Source organism: Anabrus simplex, chromosome 1 (genome assembly GCF_040414725.1).
Source record: "Anabrus simplex isolate iqAnaSimp1 chromosome 1, ASM4041472v1, whole genome shotgun sequence".
NCBI lineage: Eukaryota > Metazoa > Arthropoda > Insecta > Orthoptera > Tettigoniidae > Anabrus > Anabrus simplex.
In genome coordinates, this window is record NC_090265.1 from 131193536 (window position 1) to 131214150 (window position 20615).

Genomic DNA, 20615 nt, shown 5'->3' on the forward strand with positions numbered 1-20615 from the left:
TGTCAATATCAGGATATTTAATGTTCCCACTCTGAAACTTTGTCTTCGTTTGGTTTGGGTAGCTGGTGTAACAGTCGTCGTGAATTCGTACATCCGAAGCTTGTATTATTCTTGAAGGTAACTTCTTCAGTAATTCCTCTGTTGACCTGCTGAGCCTTACACAGACGGAGATTTTCTTTCAGGGTTTTCTCCCTTGGCCTTTGGTGTCCAGTCACCTCAACCTACAAGGCAGCAGGTTGTACTCATATTAATCCCTGAATACAGGGCTGCCTCTTCCGCCATCTCCACCATACCGAAGTCCACCTTCTCCGCTGTAGAAGTCGTTGAGGTCTTCACTCGTAACCCTGAGCTGCGATCCTTATCAGATGTTACACACCGGGTCAGTGTGCTCTGGGACTTGCATAGGCAGGGGTGCCACTCCCTGGGTAGGACTGCCTCCGAAAAGGGTCCCTATCTGCTACAAGAGCGAAACGTGAAAACAGAATACTGGCACTTGTCTATACTACAACAGATGGACGATGCCTAATACCGTGATCACTTGACAGCCTGGACAGGGAAACCCTGCCAGTTCACGTGATCATCTCTGCCGGACGGGTAGCGATTGACAAAGACAGAAGAGTGTGTGGGATGGCTGAGTGAGACTGACTGGCTAGGAATGCAGCCTAGAGATGGGGGTGTGAGAGTTATTTTTGTTACAACAGCCAGCCTCAATTGTTCTGCAGGTATAAAGAAATGAAGCTGCTTCTTGTACTTTCACGAACAAAGTACTGCAACAGCAATTGGTATAGTTCCGATATTTAATGTAGGCGCGTCCACAGGATACCCAGACTTTATTTTGTGTATGTACCATACGTCTTTGTGATGTCAGAAATTAATGCGAGTTGTGTGCGGGGATTTTTTCCTCCAGTTCCCAATATTAATGGGGTGAGAGATATACACGGTGGTGAGTTATATGCAAGCAAATACAGTATTTGGGAATAAGTTTAATTCTAAATATTGCATTTTAAATTCAATAGGTTTGTTTATATTATGTTTTTTATTTTAGTAATTATAGAGTTTTTTCATGACTGGTTATAATGTCATAAAGCTTGAATATTGTGTTTGGCAGACTAAAGAAACTGCAATTTTGTATTAACTGAATTTAGATTGAATAAAATGACTTCCATGTGTGTCAAACAATGTTGAACAGCTTTCGAATGTAGGTCTTTGATCAGCTGTTTAAGTTATGCTTATTGACTGATGTATCATTCTCTGGGCTTGCATAGAATTTTAAGAGTGCTCAAGCTTTTATTCTCACACCTCAGTTTTTAGCATTGTTTTGTTGGGAGAGTTTCTCAGTAGGTTTTTAAAAACTCGATCTTCCCTTTGTAGGAAATATGAATTTGTTCATGGATTGCAAGAGAGATCAGGTGCATGTGAGTTACAAAGTTGAGATTTATAGTAATGTATGAACTCCCAACATACTGAGACACAGAATACTTAGATTTTTATTACAAGTAATCAGATTCAATTTATGGTACACTTATTCATCTGTAGCAACCTAGATTGGATAGTGGTTAATTTGAAATTAGTGCAGTATATTGTACTTAAGTGCTTTTATCATTGATCTGCATGTAGGACTCGCCCAGTGCTTTTATCATTGATCTGCATGTAGGACTCGCCCAGGTGGTAAATGCCTTATCAGTGGGTTTACCTAGTCATTTCTGAAATGTTTTCAACGAACTTAAAAAATTATTGAACATTTCCCTTGAAAAGTTATTCCAATCCCTTACTCCTTGTCCTGTAAATGAATATTTGCCCCAGTTTGTCCTCTCGAATTCCAACTTTATCTCATATTATGATCTTTCGTACTTTTAAAAAGCTTCACTCAAGCTTATTCGTCTATGGTTTGAAACAGAGAGCAGTGTTCAACAAGGAAGTGCCCTATCACCACTCCTGTTTGTAATAGTAATCGAGAAGGTCAAAAAATCTATCAAGAAAATGGACAGTGAACCAAACGCCCTGGTATTTGCTGATGTGCTTTTATGGGGAGAGACAGAAGCTGAAGTTCAGAAGAAAGTTAATGAATGGAGCAATACATTCAAATATTTTGGACTAAACATGAGTAAAACAAAGACAGTGGAAATGACCATCAACAGGGAAGGAACAAGCTCAAATATATTTCTGGAAGGAGTAACAATAGAATCAGCTTCCCAACTCAAGTACCTCGGAAGCACAACCTTGAAAGACAACAGTTAGGCAGGACATACTCGGCAGGACACAGAAAGCATCAAACTTCTACAGTCAAATCAGAAATCTTCTGGGACTGCAAAATACCACAAAAAGCGAAAACATTAATTTACCACACTTACTTCATACCAGTCCTCATGTACGGTTTAGAGACATGTACCCTACTAAATATAAACTTCAGTAGAATCCAAGCAACTGAAATGAGATTCATTAGAACCATGAACCAAACTACCAGAAAGTAACAAACCATCCCCATGGTACTACAGTCCTTGAAGGGCCTTGGCCTACCAAGCGACTGCTGTTCAGCCTGAAGGCCTGCAGGTTACGAGGTGTCGTGTGGTCAGCAGGACGAATCCTCTCGGCCGTTATTCTTGGTTTTCTAGACCGGTGCCACTACCTCACCGTCAGATAGCTCCTAAATTCTAATCACGTAGGCTAAGTGGACCTCGAACCAGCCCTCGTGTCAAGGTAAAAAAATGCCTGACTTGTCTGGGAATCGAACCCGGGGCCTCCGGTAAGAGGCAGGCATACTACCCTTACACCACGGGGCTGGCAAACTACCAGAAAGGACAAGGCCATAAATGAAGTGAACAGGAAAGTAGCCTGCCAGAAAATATTTTGACCTTAAATTTCATAGGAAGAATACCACAGGGAAAACTAAGAAAATGCTGGATAGAGACTAAAATCAGATGTGGAGGAGAGAGGACGCAAATGGGAGGATGTACTGGAACAGAAGATGTATGAAGACAGGAGATGGCTAGTGCTTGTACACCTCACCGAGGAAACTGGCGTTGGGAAATGGTGGTGGTTGTTGTTGTTATTGTTATTATTATTATTATTATTATTATTATTATTATTATTATTATTATTATTATTATTATTATTATTATTATTATTTGCAACCAGCTAAACTTTAGAGGATTAAACATAAACAAATTAACTACATTGCAGCACACACTATTCTCTCTGTAACATTGGAAGACTTTCGACTTTTACAGATGACAAAATTTTAATAGTGAGCCTTCAAGAGATGAGAAACATGATGGAAGAACCCTTTGAATCACAAGGTTATAGAATTTATAATATAATGGGGTACCTGACCGAGGAATTAAGAATCAGTGTCCCCAATTTGGAATAGGATTTATAGTGAATTTAAAAATAATAATTCTATAATTGATTTTCAGGCAATATCACCAAGGATTGCAACTCTCACCCTTTAAAAAAGTTTTAAGCTGGTTTCCCTTTGAAATATGTTGATTTAGATACAAGGTTATGCTCTGAAAATTTCAACAAGTTGTTGGCCATTCTTGTTTGTAAATGTATGTGGAGCCTATTTTCCAATTATCTCTATACTTTTTTTCCCTTCCTAATTGAGCATTAATGTTGTTATACCTATTCCCAAGAAAACAGGTGATGGCAGGTATGAAAACTATTGCACCATTAGTTTTGTATCTCATGCCTGCAAAATTTTAATACGTATTGTTTACAGAAGAATGGAAAAACAAGTTGAAGCTGAGTTATGAGAAGATCAGTTTTGCTTCAGAAGAAATGTAGGAACACGTGAAGCAATCCTGACTTTACGTCTGATCTTAGAGAATCGAATCAAGGACAAGCCCACGTGCATGGCATTCGTAGATCTAGAAAAGGCATTCGATAATGTTGATTGGACCGAGCTATTTAAGATTCTTTAGGTGATTGTGATCAGATACCAAGAATGAAGAATTATCTACAATCTGTATAAAAATCAGTCTGTAGTGATAATCAAGGGTTTTGAAAAAGAAGCAGCAATCCAGAAAGGAGTGAAGCAAGGCTGCAGTTTGTCCCCCCTCCTTTTCAGTGTTTAGCCTACATAGAACAGGTAGTAAAGGAAATCAAAGAGGAATTTGGAAAGGGAATCACAATCCAAGGAGAGGAAATCAAAACCTTGAGATTTGCCGATGATATTGTTATGTTATCTGAGACTGCAGAAGATCTCGAAGCTGCTGAATGGTATGGACGAAGACTTTGGTAAGGAGTTCAAGATGAAAATAAATAGGTCCAAAACAAAAGTAATGGAGTGCAGTCGAACGAAGGCAGGTGATGCAGGAAATATTAAATTAGGAAATGAAGTCTTAACGGAAGTAGATGAATATTGTTACTTGGGTAGTAAAATAACTAACGATGGCAGAAATAAGGAGGACATAAAATGCAGATTAGCACAAACAAGAAAGAGCTTTCTTAAGAAAATAAATTTGCTCACTTCAAACATTGATATAGGAATTAGAAAGATGTCTTTGAAGACTTTCATGTGGAGTGTGGCATTGTATCCAAGTGAAACATGGACAATAACTAGCTCAGAAAGAAAGAGAATAGGAGCTTTTGAAATGTGGTGTTACAGAAGAATGCTGAAGGTGAGGTTGGTAGATTGAATCACAAATGAAGAGATATTGAATCAAACTGGCGAGAGCAGATCGATTTGGCCAAATTTGACGAGAAGAAGAGATAGAATGATGAGACAAATCTTAAGACACCCAGGACTTGTTCAGTTGGTTTTTGAAGGAAGTGTAGGGGGTAAGAACGGTAGGGATAGACCCAGGTATGATTACGACAAGCAGATGTAGGATGCAGTAGTTACTAAGAAATGAAAAGGTTAGCACAGGATAGGGTGACATAGAGAGCTGCATCAAACCAATATATGGACTGATGACTCAAACAACGATAAAATTTTAACATTACTTTTATTTACTTCTTTCTTTGTTCGTGTGAGAATTTATCTTATTAGTAGGGGCATGGGCATTTATTATTGTATAAATTTAGTTTGTTTGTTTATTTATTATGTGTGTGTGTGTGTGCCATGAGGCTGGTTGGCAGCAGCTCTCCATTCTTCACATTTCTCTGCTTTCCTCCGCTACTCCATACCAGCTTTCATGTTATACTTAAATTTTTTCATTACTAGAAATTGAATCTGTGCCCGCAGGGATGGCAGGCAATGTCTCTTAACCTTACAGAGGCAATCGGAGGTATTTATGTTGTCAGTCAGACAGGAATGAAACTTGATAGTAGGCTGAGTTCTTAGATTGGGAGATCTTCAGCCCTGTATTTGCAACTAGCTAAGCATCATAGCCTCTTTTTCCTTTAGCTTGTCTTAGCCTCCTTGGGCAGTCCTTCTCCATTCACCTTACCTCTGTAACTAAGGGAACACACAGGATTGTAAGAACTGTTGAGGTAGCACTTCGGTGGGTATACCAAGCAAGTTCACTTGCATTGTGAGAAACAGTGTCGCAGATCCTAGCTCATTCACACAGCTTCATCCAGAGTTCATATCTTATGTTGCCTTTTTCTCCTTCAAGTACCTCCCACCATCATTATGATTACTCCCATGTCTGTTATTTCTAACTTTCAAGATATCTAGAGTCCATCCAACTTTCACTCCCATACACTGGTCAGAAACAGAATAATTTGAAGATGCTGTAATATTGAGATCCCACTTCTTTATTACAGAATACTGCAGGTCAGAACTGCAAGGTCATTGCATTAGCTCTGGTACACTTTTATTTGATTTCATTTGCTGTACAATATTTCTGGGAGGATTCACATGTTCAAGTTTTGTATTCCCTTCCAGAAATTCAGTTTTATCTCTGGTTTCTAACCGGCATCACCTTAATCTTGGAAGTGCTCATTTTCATATTGTACTCGCAACATTCGTTACTAAGCTTCAGGTAGCTAGATTGAAAGTTTTCAAAACAATGTACTATTAATGCAAAGTGTTCGTTGGCATAGGTCAAACTGCTTTCAACATTTACTGTCGAATTCTTGCTCTTTTATACCTTCAAATAAGTTATCCATTTACAGTAAATGAGGAACAATAAGGGTGAAAGTTTACACAATCGTCAAATCCGTGTAACCAATCTGAGCCAAGAACTCAACTCTACCACCTTTTATATGCGAAACAAACTGTGATCAACAAATCTGAATGTGGTCACTTGTAGAAAGATATGAAAATTCCAAAGCTTGTTGTATTGAAGGTAGCTGTGTACAATATTGGTTTTCTTCTTTTTCAGTTGGAGTTAAGTGATAATAGGATTTCTGGTGGCTTAAATCTTCTTCATACAAGTCCCAAACTTACACACCTCAATCTCAGTGGTAACAAAATAAAGGATCTGGACACTTTAGAACCTTTGGTAAGTTTGTAAAGCATAATATAGTTTTTGAAACTTTTCTGTATACTTTTCTTATGAAGAACAAATCTGGCAAGTTGTTTTGTTGTGTTAAATAGACCTGTGCCATGCCTGTGATTGAATTATATATGACAAGTGTGCTATATATATCCTGTTTCATTACTATATTCTCTTTCTGGGCAGATTGTATTTATTTTTTAGCAAGATTTGGTAGGCTTGTTGCATCCAAGAAGGATATTAATCTCTGATTATCTGAAGACTTTTGGCCAGTTCAAGGTATTCAGTTTGTGACTTGTTTTTTAGGCAGGGCTGTATGAATTCCAGGTGCCCGGCCGCCATGGCAGCTAAAATAAATTTATAGGCACCTAAAATTTTCAAATTGTAACAGCTAAATTCCATTTTAAGAGCCGTGCAATATTTTTGAAATTTATTTCTACTCCTGACAATAACTTATAAAACGCTAATTTTGGGGCAATTTAAAAACTCTTGGAGTAAAATTTGTTCCTAAGGTGTTTTGTTTATTTTTTGTTCTTCCTGTTGTCTCTTTAGCGTATGTAAAGATGGAGAGCCATATTTTCTGTTTTGTTCTTTGTGTACTCCACTACAGTGTAGTATTTTAATCACGGCTCGATGCTTAGTACATTTGTGCCCGTTAAATGAAGAACCTGTAGTAGAGAATGCGATTTAAGAGTGATTAAAACAGAGAGGTCAAACTGATTTATATATAGAGGTAAGGAAATCCTTTGTAATCCGTGTGTTTGGTGCCTAAGAAATTTTACGCTCCTAGACTTTTTTGATTTGTCTAACCTTGCATTTTGTACAATTTTGGTAGAGACATAATTATAGTTTTGGAGTAATTTTTGGGTGAAATTACAATTTCTTATTTTGTATAATCTTTGCAGTTATATTGAGTTACAGTTTTGCTTTAAATCTTTGTTGAAAATCTAGATTGTTTTGGGCAGTCCTTTTGGTTCACAATAAAAGTATAATTGTCAAGATGGCGGCTGGAGGAGACACGCCCAAGCTTAGTGCTGCTGCAGTTTGTGTTGTTTGTGTGGTAATAATCAGAGTTGTTGCACTTTACGGTTCTCTGCACGGGTCTATTCGAGTTAAGGAATCGGTGTGTGCAAGTGAAAAAGTGAGTTCTCCTTTTGCATGGCTGCTAGCAGAGAGAAACTACTACATTCCGGCGTTCTCTCTGACTGGATGCACCATTTTCCAGACTTATAGGCGCCTCCCTACTAGCTTGGAGCCGAACAAGCCTAGGCCTGGTCGCTCAGCGATTAGGGGCTTGCTTTGCTTCCTCCTACTGGCTGGAGATGTCCACTTAAACCCCGGTCCCACCACTTGTGAAATGAAAACAGACATAAACATCTATTGTCAGAATCTGCAAAGCCTAAACAATAAGTTGTCTGATTGTGAACTATCCCTGCCAGACGAGAAGTTGACGTGATTGGACTTACTGAAACCTGGCTCTCTCGGGCTAGTGACAGTGAACTACCACTCAGTGCTAATTACGGCATATTCCGTCGTGATCGCGCTACTCTAGGTAGTTGAGTGATGCTAGCAGTAAATAGTGCGTTACCATGTAAACGAAGGACAGATCTCGAACGGAATTGTGAGTTAGTGTGGGTTGAGTTACTCTTTCCTTGACGCCCTGTACTTGTGGGATGTTACTACAGTTCACCAAACAGCCCATTCTGTGACCTTGAACAGTGCCTGGACTCAGTCATTGCAGCGCTCCCTCATGGTGAAGTAATTTTAATGGGCGACTTTAACCTGTCTATAAAGTGGTCTTCTCCAACTACCGGACAGTCAGCTAACAACTGTGACACATACTTTATAGACAGTTTTATTAATGGCCTCGGGCTGAAACAGTTTAATATGTACCCAACCCGTGGACCCAACACCTTGGACTTCATACTCTCCTCATTAGAACTTAAAACAATAACCCCAGGCAGAAACCTTTTCCTGTGCGACCACCAGTCCCTCGATGCTACATTCCTCCTTCCCCACCCCTCCTCAAAGCCTCACAGCAGGACATCCTACCGCCCTACCTACATCTGGCGCCGTGCCGACTGGCCTGCAATGTGTCGTGCCCTGGAATGCCTTCCCTGGAGTCTGCTCGAAATAGCTGATATCGAATCGGCTCTTGACCTGCTGTACGACTGGCTGCAAGCTGCAATTAAAGACTTCGTACCTGCACAATGGGATACTACTAGCAAACATCAACACTGGATATCACTAGAGACCAGACTGATACTATTTAATAAGAAGAGAGCTTGGCGCCTGTGGAAAGACTTCCCTAACCCACACACTCACAATACCTTCGTTAAAATCCGCCGCCACGCGAGGTTTATAATCAGAAGAGACTACAAAACACACGTAGACACTGTCACTGAAAACGTCCTCAGCAATCCCAAGCGCTACTGGAGTCTCAACAACACACGGAGAAGGACGGAGCGGATTCCTGTCAGCGTGAACCACAACGATGCAACAGCAGGTGGCGCCGATCGCAATGAACTGTTCAACAGGTATTTCTTCTCCAACTTCTCCCCTCCCTTACAAAACCAACCGCTCCCTCCTGTTGGTACAGCTTCAAACAGAACCCTATCAAGTATAACTACCACACCAAGTGAAGTTCATAACCTTCTTCAAACTCTTTGTACCAACAAAGCTACCGGTGCCGACACTATAGGTCCTCTTTTCCTAAAAAATACTGTCAGCCCTCTTTGCGTCCCTCTCTCTAAATTATTTAACATGTTTTGCCGCAGGCTATTTTCCTATTACCTGGAAACAGGCAAATATTGTTCCACTTCTCAAATCAGGCAACAAATTTAATGTTTCATCTTACCGACCAATCTCTATTCTCCCCACACTATCCTTTATCTTTGAGAAAATTATACACCAGCGTCTCCTCGCGTTCACTTTGCCGTATATCTCAACCAAGCAGCATGTTTTTCTACCACGTGGCTCTTGTCTAACAAACCTGGCCACTCTGCATAGCTTTGCATCACACACCATTGCAGCTAAATCACAGCTGGATATCTGCTACGTAGACATTTCGAAAGCTTTCGATTCTGTTGACCATACTCTGTTGCTCCATAAACTCTCCGAACGATTTAATATACATGGCAGTCTTCTGACCCTTCTTGCTGGCTTCCTACATAACCGTTGGCAGAGAGTGGTAATATCAGGGACTTCATCCTCATGGTTACCAGTCACCTCCGGTGTCCCACAAGGCAGTACTTTTGGCCCCTTGCTGTTTTCTTTGTTTATGGACGATCTGCCGTCCGAACTCAACGAAACAGCGAATACCCTACTCTTTGCTGACGACTGCAAGATATTTAGGGAGATCAGGAATCCAGCAGATGCAGCTCTGCTACAGTCCTCACTTAATGCCCTCTCGAACTGGTGCCGTACTTGGAAACTTATCCCCAATCCACCAAAATGCAGCCACATGACCATAACACTGCGTAAATCTCCTCCACCGACATCATATTACCTACTGTTGTTTATAAGTTTCATTTCTGTATTGATAGATATTACTTTACAAAAAACAATATAAATATGTCACCACCTTATCAATACAAAATTTATTCACATTCAGCTAGTAAATATTGTCAAGACCCTAGGGGTCGAAACCGGTCTTGACAATGTTTACTAGCTGAATGTGAATAAATTTTGTATTGATAAGGTGGTGACTGATATTTATATTGTTTTTCGTAAATCATATTACCTACTCGACAAGCCCATCACCGTGGTTACGCAACAGCGTGACCTAGGTGTAATATTTGATACAAAATTACAATTTAAGACCCATATAGAAACATATACAACCAAGGCTATGAAATTGCTAGGCATTCTCTATCGCTTCACAGAAATTTCTGACCCCACTGCTCTTCGTCACTTCTTCCTCACGATCGTTCAACCTCTCTTAAGCTACTGCTCTCCGATTTGGACAACAGCCGCCCCCTCCAATACTAAGCAGTTAGACAGAGCAGTGGCCTTCTTTGCTGCAATTGTAAGGAACAGAAACCCCAAGCTCAGAAATCTGTCTACGCAGCAGGTATTAATGGCAATTAATGTGTCACCGCTGCACATCAGGCGACAGGTAGCTGACCTGAGTTTCCTCCACGAGATCTTAAAAGGACATTACTGCTCTGAACATCTTGTTTCTCTCTTCTCTCTCCGCGTTCCTCCCTGCTCCACCAGAACCAAAGACCTCCACATTCCCCACACTCAGCACTCAATACTTCTACGATCTTTCCTATTCTGCCTCCCAACACTCTTTAACAATATTAATAGGAGACAAGAGCTTGATATAGCATCAAATAAAAGTGTATTCGAGAGGTGTGTAAATAGTATCTTAAAGATAAGTTGATGTGAAGGGATTATACCGCCATCTTGAACCACGGCGACTTGGCTATGAACATGGACATTCTCATGGTTTTCGATTTGGACAGTTTTTAGTAGGATGTGTACCTGATCTTGTTATATTTTGTTATATTTTATTATGAAAGAAATTTGCTCAGTGTAGCTGTATCTTGTGCTTCATGAATAAATAAATACTTCGTCCCCATATGTGATGTCTGCAGCAGCAAATTGAAGTGATATAGTTAATATAAATAGAGAAGAGCTACCCCTGTGGGAATCCACCCTCTGCAGTTTACCAGGATGAATATTTAGAATTGTTATGAAACTATCGTTTTGTCGCATCGATCGTCGAAAAATTATTTGTCCTTTGTCGCAATTTTCCGCATTGTTCGATCGTTCGTAAGAAAAATATACGCAAAAGTTTTTGATTTTAGAGGGACTGCTCATGACCATTATAGTGGCAACCTGTTATGCGAGAATGTAAGAGCGATTCGAGGTGCTAGTCTTGAACAAGGATCTTGTCGCCTGTAGTGCTGTGCGCCGGTTATTCACGCGCAACCTCACTACGACCCTCCTCGCCCACTAACTGACCCCTAGAAGTATACTTATTTACGAGAATTAAAACGTAGACAGTGTAAGACTCAAATTTTCCACCATTTTCTGTGTTAGTATGGGCTGGCTAGGGCTGCCAACTTCGTGAGGGAACAAAGAGGGTGGCAAGAGACAGGATTGAGTGAAGAGTTGTCATGTGAAGACCTGCCATATGGCAGAACATATGATGATGATGATGATGATGATGATGATGAGGATGGCTGCTTTATTATCTGAAAACCAAATGAGATCCACATCTATAAGAAAATGAAAAGACAACTTAAAATTAAAAGATAATGACAAACTTACTGTGTGACTTGTTGTATACTCGTCAAACCAGAACAGTTACAACAATAGCTGACCCGTAATTTGAAACAAATGACTTTACCTACCTGTAATGGCAGAGAATGGGAAGAAGGGATGGAAAAGGGGTTAACGTGACCACAACTGGATGCCAAGGACATGAAGATGGGACGGGAAAAGGGTGGGTATGGGTTAAAAAATAAACTCGGGGCATTGACTAGGACATTCATTGATTAATTTTGTTTATTCTCTTCTTTCCTGTGTATGAGCTTGCCAATTTAAGTAATAAATTCTCTCCATTCAGTGATTAATTTAAGTTAAATTTATTATTTTGTGTTTGCACCAAGTTCCACAACTCTTCTAAAATATACATGCATTTAACCTTTTGAGCTGTGTACAGGACAGTCTTGTCTTTTTCTATATACGCAAGTTTGAGTACTCTGTCATGTGTTCTATGTTTTACCGCATTCATATGTTCTTCGTAATGGATTTCCAAACTCCTTCCTGACTGTTCAGTATACTGCTTTTTTCATTCCCCTGATTTGTGATATTGATTTACACTGTTAATTTTATTACAATTAACTCATGGCCTACTGTGACGCCTGCCAGGCAGTTGCACAGGCAGTTACCATTCAGATGCCTAGCAGGCAGTCTATTGAGAGGTAAGCTTTCTGCAGCTAGTTATATTTTTTTAATCTCTCTCTCTCTCTCTCTCTCTCTCTCTCTCTCTCTCTCTGTGTGTATATATATATATATATATATATATATATATATATATAGGAACGAACATCATAATGTCGTCGTGCAGCATGACATTAATTCACTTGAGTGAGTGACACGTTTGAAGGTGACGATGATAATGAAGTCTATCTTACCTACAAAAAGACAAAAGAAGATGGCTGGAAAGGAGGAGGTTCTGGAATAAAACCCTTAATAAATGGTACCCTCACTCCAGATCCCTTCCCTCTAGACGGTTCTCAATACATGGTTCACTGCTCTTTATGGGAATGAGATAGCTACTGAAAGAAACAGTTTTGCCGATCAGTTATTCACTGAAGAAATCTCAGCTTGCCCTGTACGATTTCACTGGGCATATTCCACAAGGTTTATAACCCCAAATCGTTCTGTGACTTGTTGAAAGAAAGGCAAGTGCAATGAGATATTGGTTTTGCTTTTCCTGGAGTGTTTTATATCTGTTTATTTCTGTTTAAATACTTAGGAACTTGAAATCTGGAACTTATCTTAATGATGTCCTCCCTTGTCTCTACTCCATTTACTTCTAAATATTTGAGTGAGAGTTTATAGAATCTGTTGATGTTCTTTCAAGGACGAAACAAGTCATAATATTTTAATGAAGTTGTTTCTTTTTCAGGTGTATTACTGTTACCATATGTTTTCCCTCTCGGGTAGTTTATAAAATTTAATTTCTCAATCTTTCGTTCATGGGGACCATACAAATGTGACATTTATGAGAAAACTTATAACCGAAAAACACATAATTGTGGCTAAATAATGTATAAATGAGAACTTATGAGTGAATTTTCTCATGGAACTGAAACTGTATTATTACATTATTCCTCAAACCCCTTAAAAAAAAAAATAAATGATACATACCCACTGCAGTAAAAACATTGAATAACGTATAAATGAGGTTGAACTGTCTGTCGAATAATAATGTCTTGCAGGGGCTCCCTTCCCCCCCCCCCCTCTTCCCCTCCATTCACCACAGGATCTCATTATGCTTCACCTATTTAAATTCTTAGAGTTCCTCTTTTTAGAAATTTACTCTCTCGTTCAACATTCTTTTGTCTAGTCCAGTAGCCCTCATTTTCAGCAATAGTCTCTTATGATCTACACAATCAAGAGCCTTTGTATAGGTCCAACCTCAGAATGAGCAGTCCCATAGTTTCAATAACTGTAAACTTGAGACTGCCAGAGAGAGAGAGAGAGAGAGTGTGTGTAGGATCGTGTGACCTTGTTACTCACTCCAAGTGTTGAAACATCTCCTGTGGAAATTGCAGGATTTTGCATATCACCACTGTTTTTGTCTTTACCAGCTGATCTTCTGTTTTCAGTCATAGTCTGAAAGGGTGTTGATTATACTGATCTGTGCTGATTGAGGAATATTACTGTTATTTAGTATTTTAATTTTTTGCAATTATGAACACTTCACAATACATCTTGCATTTTGGTATTTTTATTTTCATCGTTTGGCTCCTGAACTAAGCTACACAAAGTGGCTTAGACAAATGTGATTTTGGCTCAGATCTTGGTATGTTGACTCGCCAGTAGGATTCTATGGTTGTCTCAGGTTTACCTTCATATAACATCTTGGTTTACTTGCAATCGTGCATACAAATTCTTTAAAACAGTTCAGTGTAATTTCTGTACTCTCCTGGATATAGCTTATTGACATAACGTAAAGCAGCTTCACCAAAATGGCAAGGTACGCTAATCCAGGTTACTGTGGTCTAAATGCTGACGAAGTAGGGCCATGTTGTTTGTGCTTGCAGACCTCAATTGAGAGATTTTGCAAATTCAAAATTCCCTTTAGAAATTGTACATTGACCTGCAAGTGTAGTAAGAAATTCATTTTGTATGTTAGATCTTTTTCTGGAAAGCGATTAATGAAATTGTTCTGAAATAGCATTGTTTGTTTACAGTATTGATGAATGCAAATTCCCTGTATATGTAGTCTAGGTGTGCTCTACTAAATCTGATTCAGCAGCCCTCTAAAAGTCCACTTAACACTAGCAAGTGGGTTTGTACTGTTAAAAGAAACAGTTGGCAGTCGCTTCATAACAAGTTAAGCAGATGCACAGTTTACTACTTGTGCTGCCTCGATATATATGAGAATGAGGTAGACACCAAGTACCATATTATGGATTCCATGTGCCTGCCCCAAGAAACACCTTAACAGCATTGTACAGTACTGGAGAAATTGTTCAATTAACACATTTTATATTACCATTCATACAAATGGGGATTTTTTTTGTGCTATCTGAATTGTTCCAACAAGATGGATAAAAAAAACAAGGGCAAATATCTTCAATATTTACACATCTGCAGAGTTTCCTGGGTGGTTATGTGAGCTGAAGAAAGGTATCTAGTGAATGAGGATTCAGCTTCTTCAACTGGATGAGAAGGAAGGTCACTTCACCTGGATATCTCTACACTAGGATAAGTTGTGCAGCGGTTAGTGAATGTACCACAATTAGAAAACTTGAACCCTAGTGTTAGCCATAGACAAACAGTATTTCTAGTCAGGAATGCACCATTTCAGTGGCCACGAGCAGGAATATTGCAAACCCAGCCTAGAGAAAGTACAAGAGTTAAACGTGCAAAGTAAAATTTTTTTAATTGCAATCATTTAATCTACAACTTGATGACAGAACTAAAAGAATGCAAATTGATCTAATAAATAATGGAACAATAAGAAACATTTTAAACATGATACCGGCTTTTTGGGATTATGCCGTGTCAGGAAAATAAAATGCAATTCCTTACATTTCACAGAGAACTCTTAGATGGTGCCGTCAGCTGCCCGTTGCAATGCTAGTGCTGTGCCAGCGTATAGTGAACCATTTGGTCGCGCTTGAATGTACCACTTCCGATTACTAACAGCTAAATTTAAACCTTCATTTATCAGAGAAGTCTTTCTCGTGAATAGTCCAGATTTTCTTCTGAAGACCCGGAAGAAGTTTTCTGCAAAACGTAAAGAATTGGACCTTATTTTCTTGACACTGCGTAAGCCCAATAAGCCTATATAATGTATCCAATTACAGGCCATGAAAGAGTCAATGGTAACAAAATATTTTATGCTGAACGTTAAAAACATATTTTTCAATCTCTTTGAACCTCGAACTTCTGAAGAGTGAGACATGCCAACCATTTTTGTGGGTTCTATTCCAGGCGTCCCATTCCAAAACTTACTAACTCCGTTCCTTTAAAAAAAAAAAAAGTTACCTGCTGCATTGGGTAAGTATTCAACAAGGCTAACTAATAAAGTTTCATCTCCAGTAGGGCAAAATCGGAAATGAACGAGTGATCCGAGTAAATTGAAGGAAAGCATTATGAAAATCCAAGGTATTGAAAAGACATCTTCAAGCAGGATAATTGTCACCGGAGAATCCCACTTTAATACAAATACAGGAGAGGGCACTAGTTTGCACTAGGTGGTGGTGAAGAGAGGCAAGATGATTTGGTGACTGTGCCCCTGAAGTTGTGTCAGGAGGTGGGGTACGGAATCCAGCAGAACTTACGGACGTCAAGGCCTTACTGGCCAGTCATTTTGGTGAGAAGTGGGCTTAAGATCGACGTTTTTGTTTTTTTCCAACAACTGTTTAATGAGAGTGAAGATACAACATGAAGTGATGCTCATGACAGGGGGGAAAGTTAGTTTGCACTAAGAGTTAGTGGTGGTTATTTTAAGAGAAAGTACAACTGGGCACAACCCTGCTCTATAATTTGTACTGTGAACACACCGATGCTACTCAAGACAAGGGTTTAAGGATCTTAACACTAGGAGCGCCGGAACACACTGTATAACCTTGAACCACCGATGCGGTCATTTTGACCGCTGTATTGGAATTATTATTTTTATTCTCAATACGTATAGTAACTAATTATCACCATTTCAAATATGTATTACTGAGTTTATAAAACATTAATTATGGGATCTAACACGGAAAAGAATCAAATTATTTAATAATATTGCAAATGTAATACTTTCCTCGTTTATTACAAACACAAAAACGTTTCTATGAAACACACTTATCTAATAAACAAGCATTGGTTTTACTTCAAATTATTTCAGTCTAAATGCTAAAATAGTTATTACTCATTATCAGAAAATAAAATTTAGTGCAATTTATGACTTGAACCATGTTTGCCAAATTTACGTACTACAACATACTTGTCTTTATTTTACTTCAGTGTATTTGCACACACCGATGCAATACTGCATCTTTAGAAGCAGGAACTTCATACCACGACCTTAGTTATGTCCTTTGAGCGAGAACCACACACTTGCTGTCTGCACTTTCTGCAGGTAAACTTGTCTTATTCCTGCATTTCTTCATTTGGCATTGCCTATTCTGTACATTTCCTTCCACAGACTTAGGTTTCGATCCCCTGTACCCCATACGAAGTAACTCTGTTAGCTTCAGAATGTAATTTCGGCGACTGATCTTCTCCCCTGTCACTTTTTAAAATGATCCAGGAGTTGATAGCTGCCAAGTCAAGAATATTCTGCAATACAGTACATGAACATTCCATCTTCGTGTAACGGGTCGAACAGTATATTTTCTTCCCATTTGATCCACCATGTCCGCACCATATTTTGTATTGTTGTAGAAGTATTCTGTTTTGGGAATCCTTTTGGGATTAGCTTGAAGATCGACTTCTGAGTGCAAAGTACTATGTAGAAGGACGTTCTTGTTTAGTTTTCCTTGATGAACAGTAAGTGTGTAATTGGAATGTTTCAGGAGAGTTAAGTCATAAAGACTAACTTTCGTAGCCTTCACAGCTTTAGGAATTTCTTTCCTTGATAGTCTAATGGTTCCAACAATATTCGTGCCATTACTTTTAAACTTTTTACTAAGTTTCACTGGTGCAAAGAATGTTCTCGGTAGTCACGTTTCGCCCCTTCTTTTGAAACGGCGCCACCATCTTCATTACTACACTTTCGGGAAGTCTCGTCACGTGGTCTGAGCTCGTCTTTTCCTAGGTAAGGAAACCTATTGCACGGAAACTTTGAGTCAACGTTAACAAGAAGCCAAAACTTAATTCCAGATTTATCTGGTTTGTGGGGCATGTACTATAAGAATGGACACCTTTTTTTTGCATGGAAAAAGCTGCTCATCATCAGGCAGATTTTCACCTGGAATATGTCAATTGACAATTTTCAATGAATTTGTTCCATACTTTTGATGCTAACGGAAATTTATTAGTCTTCAACCGTTCTAATCTTTTAATTCTGACGTCGAAACGCAAAAATCTTTGGATTTCTCGAAAACAGTTTCTCCCCATTGTTTCACTGAAGAATGCTGGCCCCCAGTTTTCAGACCAGAGTTAGAGTTTAGTGTTACTGGCTCCAAGAACACCACGAGCAAACACTAAGACATTGAATGCTTCCAGTTTTCTAAACTTACACTCCACAATTTATCTCCTAAAACACGTTTTGCTTCAGTTTTCGTACAGTGTTTGATGTGTTTCAATATAGATTCATCAATAAAAAGGCGCCAGCACACGCTACACTGTCGTCGGAAACATACTGCTTTGAATATGGAGTAGGTCCTGGGTTTTCTTTAAAGATTTTGAGACAGGCCATCCTGCCAGGTGTAGTCTTCACAAACTCTCCTACAGTCCACTCCGTGATGCCATCTGTACTTAGTAACGGATTACTTGGTCCTGGGAGGCTTGTGTTGATGCGTCCCTTCTTATTTCCAGCTTTTCGTATTACACTTTCTACTGCTGTAATAGAACAATTGAAGACTTTCAGTTCTTGGCCTATACCGGGCATAATTGCAGTCTAAATGCTGAATTTCAGTACCAAAGTTGATATGTTGACCTCAAAATAACGTATATCATTAGGGAATTGTGACTGTGGGAGAATGTTCGCTACTTTCAGAGGAGAGCGACCCATTGGCTCCTGTAGCCGCCTTTAGAAAAATGAATAAGGAAGAGAATGAAGAATGGCCGTAGATAGCCTATCAGAGTCTCGTAGTTGTGCTTACATTATTGCAGGGGGAATAATCATAAACAAATGTTATCTCAACCAGAGATATAAGCACATGTTCTAACACATTTTATTACGATAAGCAGTACAGCGGTCAGAATGACCGCTCCGGTGGTTCTAGGTATACTCGTTACCTACGTCCGAACCAATTACGTAAAATTAATTAAATACGGATGATTCTGACAGGTAATCAGGTAAAGTCACTGAAGCTCTTTGCTGTACAACAGAAAATGTGGTCAAGATAAGGCTTTGAAAACGTGTAGCGGGTATTTTGACCACTCCGGCGGTTCTAGTGTTAAGGTGTTTATTTTCCAGCATTTGATGTGCGTTTACCTCTTTTCAGGATTTGGAGTACCAGTTTGATGTTGCGGATCAATATTGGTGCAAACAAACTATAAGACTTGTTCTATGGAATATGCTGTGTTGAGCATTAAATGCATTTTCTCTTTCATAATCAGTTCCTTTTAATACTGATAATTTTTAGCATTTATGATATGTCATACAATTTACTTTACAATTCAGGGCAATCACGAATCTCTTTACTTGAGTCGTCATTCCTAAACTGGTCTCTCTCCATATTCTATCATTCCATAACTTTTTCTCCATTCTGTAATTCAAAACTTGTTAACTCAATTTCTCCTTTTTCATTTTTCAGACAATTACTTAGACAAATGTATGTGAGATTACTACAGACTCGCCAGCAGTACCTTCTTAACATGTCTGTGCCATTTGTGCTGCTGGTCAATGTCATAGTAGCCTGAAAACAGTTTTTTGTGTTTCCTGCAAATTTACGTCAAGTGGAGTTAGCAAATTCTGAAATGGGAGGCTTCATAGTAATGAGTTGCTGGCACTAATTTTTACTTCTTTTGCCTGCTTTTGTTGCAAAGTTATGTGTAGTGCAAGCATTTATTTCAATGAAGGTAAGAATGACATTAAATAACGTAAGCTGTCAAGTAACCTTAAAAATAATGAAGAGACCAGTGACAATGGGCAGAAGTGATCTTCAGCAAATCAGTATTACAGAAATGTTTAGTGAAATGTGTGATTTTCAATTAAATTAGAAAAAGTTGAGATATTTGTGTTATATTGGCTGAATGTTGTTTCACATGTTCCTTGGCTGAACGTAACTTTCCCGTACATGAAGGGAGGCCATGTCATTAGACAACCATTTTTGAAGGTAGGCATCTCTGCATCTTTGTGAACATCATGGGTCTGCTCCAGGTTGTCTGGGCCTGTGGCTTTTCCTTTGGTTCAAAACGGTCTTCACTCTTGCGTTATTGTGCGTTTGATCTATTGTCTGATAACACACTGATGTTCAGGATTGTCAGTCAAGATCATCTAATAGCTTCACCAGCCTTCAGCCTGTTATACTGCCTGTTTTGTCTTCGATTCCTTGGTAACAGAGTTTTGTAATGTCTTTGTCACCGTGAAGGTCTTCACTTTGAGAGCCACTTATCAGTGTAGCTAATTCCTTTAGCTATGAATTTGCTGTGTTGTGGGTTTTGGAGAAATACTGTTTTGTTATCGAGAAGATTGTAATTTAACCTCTTATTCCATTGGATTGTCTCTTTGAAGTCTTCATTTCTAAGTAATGAATCTTGGTTAATCAATCATTCTGGTTTCATTGTTGAATAACACACCATTTACGGCATCTTGAGCAGCCTATTTTGCTCTCGTTCACGTTTCTGGGACTGTGGTAATGGATGGTAGTGTAATTTGTGCCACGGCCTCAGCTTGGGTTTAAAAAAATAAATTAATTATTATACAAATTTCCTTTTGATTCTCGTCGGGCCGATGCCCTTCGATGTTAGGCCCCTTTAAACAACAAGCATCATTGATTCTCGTTGTTCATGGTTGTTTGATATCTTTGTCTCTAACCAGGACCAGTTGAGGGAATTGATGTGTTGAGCAAAATTCGTGTTTATATAAGCCTGTATCGAAAGACTTAACTAAGAAGTAATGCCTGCTTGTAGGAAAAATTTGTTAAATATTCTACATATGGACTTCTAATCCTGAATAAGTTTTCTTTGTGATAAACTTGCCACTTCCTTTTATTTTTGGAGATGTTTTTAGACCGGCCTTTTTTGGTACAGTTCGAACAAAATACTACATCGAAGACAATTTCCTGTGTTTCATTTTCTCTATATTGATAGACCAATTATCACAAGATAGATAATTAAATTCTGCATAATTTCCATTTAGTGTTTGCAGTTCTTGTG

At 38.9% G+C, this 20615-nt stretch overlaps 1 protein-coding gene across 1 annotated transcript in view; it reads left to right on the forward strand.

The window, feature by feature from the left end:
• The window catches only part of Mapmodulin (acidic leucine-rich nuclear phosphoprotein 32 mapmodulin), a 157267-nt gene that overhangs the window by 48532 nt on the left and 88120 nt on the right, over window positions 1-20615 (forward strand). Inside the window, exon 3 of the mRNA XM_067157066.2 lies at window positions 6270-6389. Within this exon, the coding sequence (XP_067013167.1) occupies window positions 6270-6389 (120 nt within the window). The remainder of the gene's footprint in view (window positions 1-6269; window positions 6390-20615) is intronic.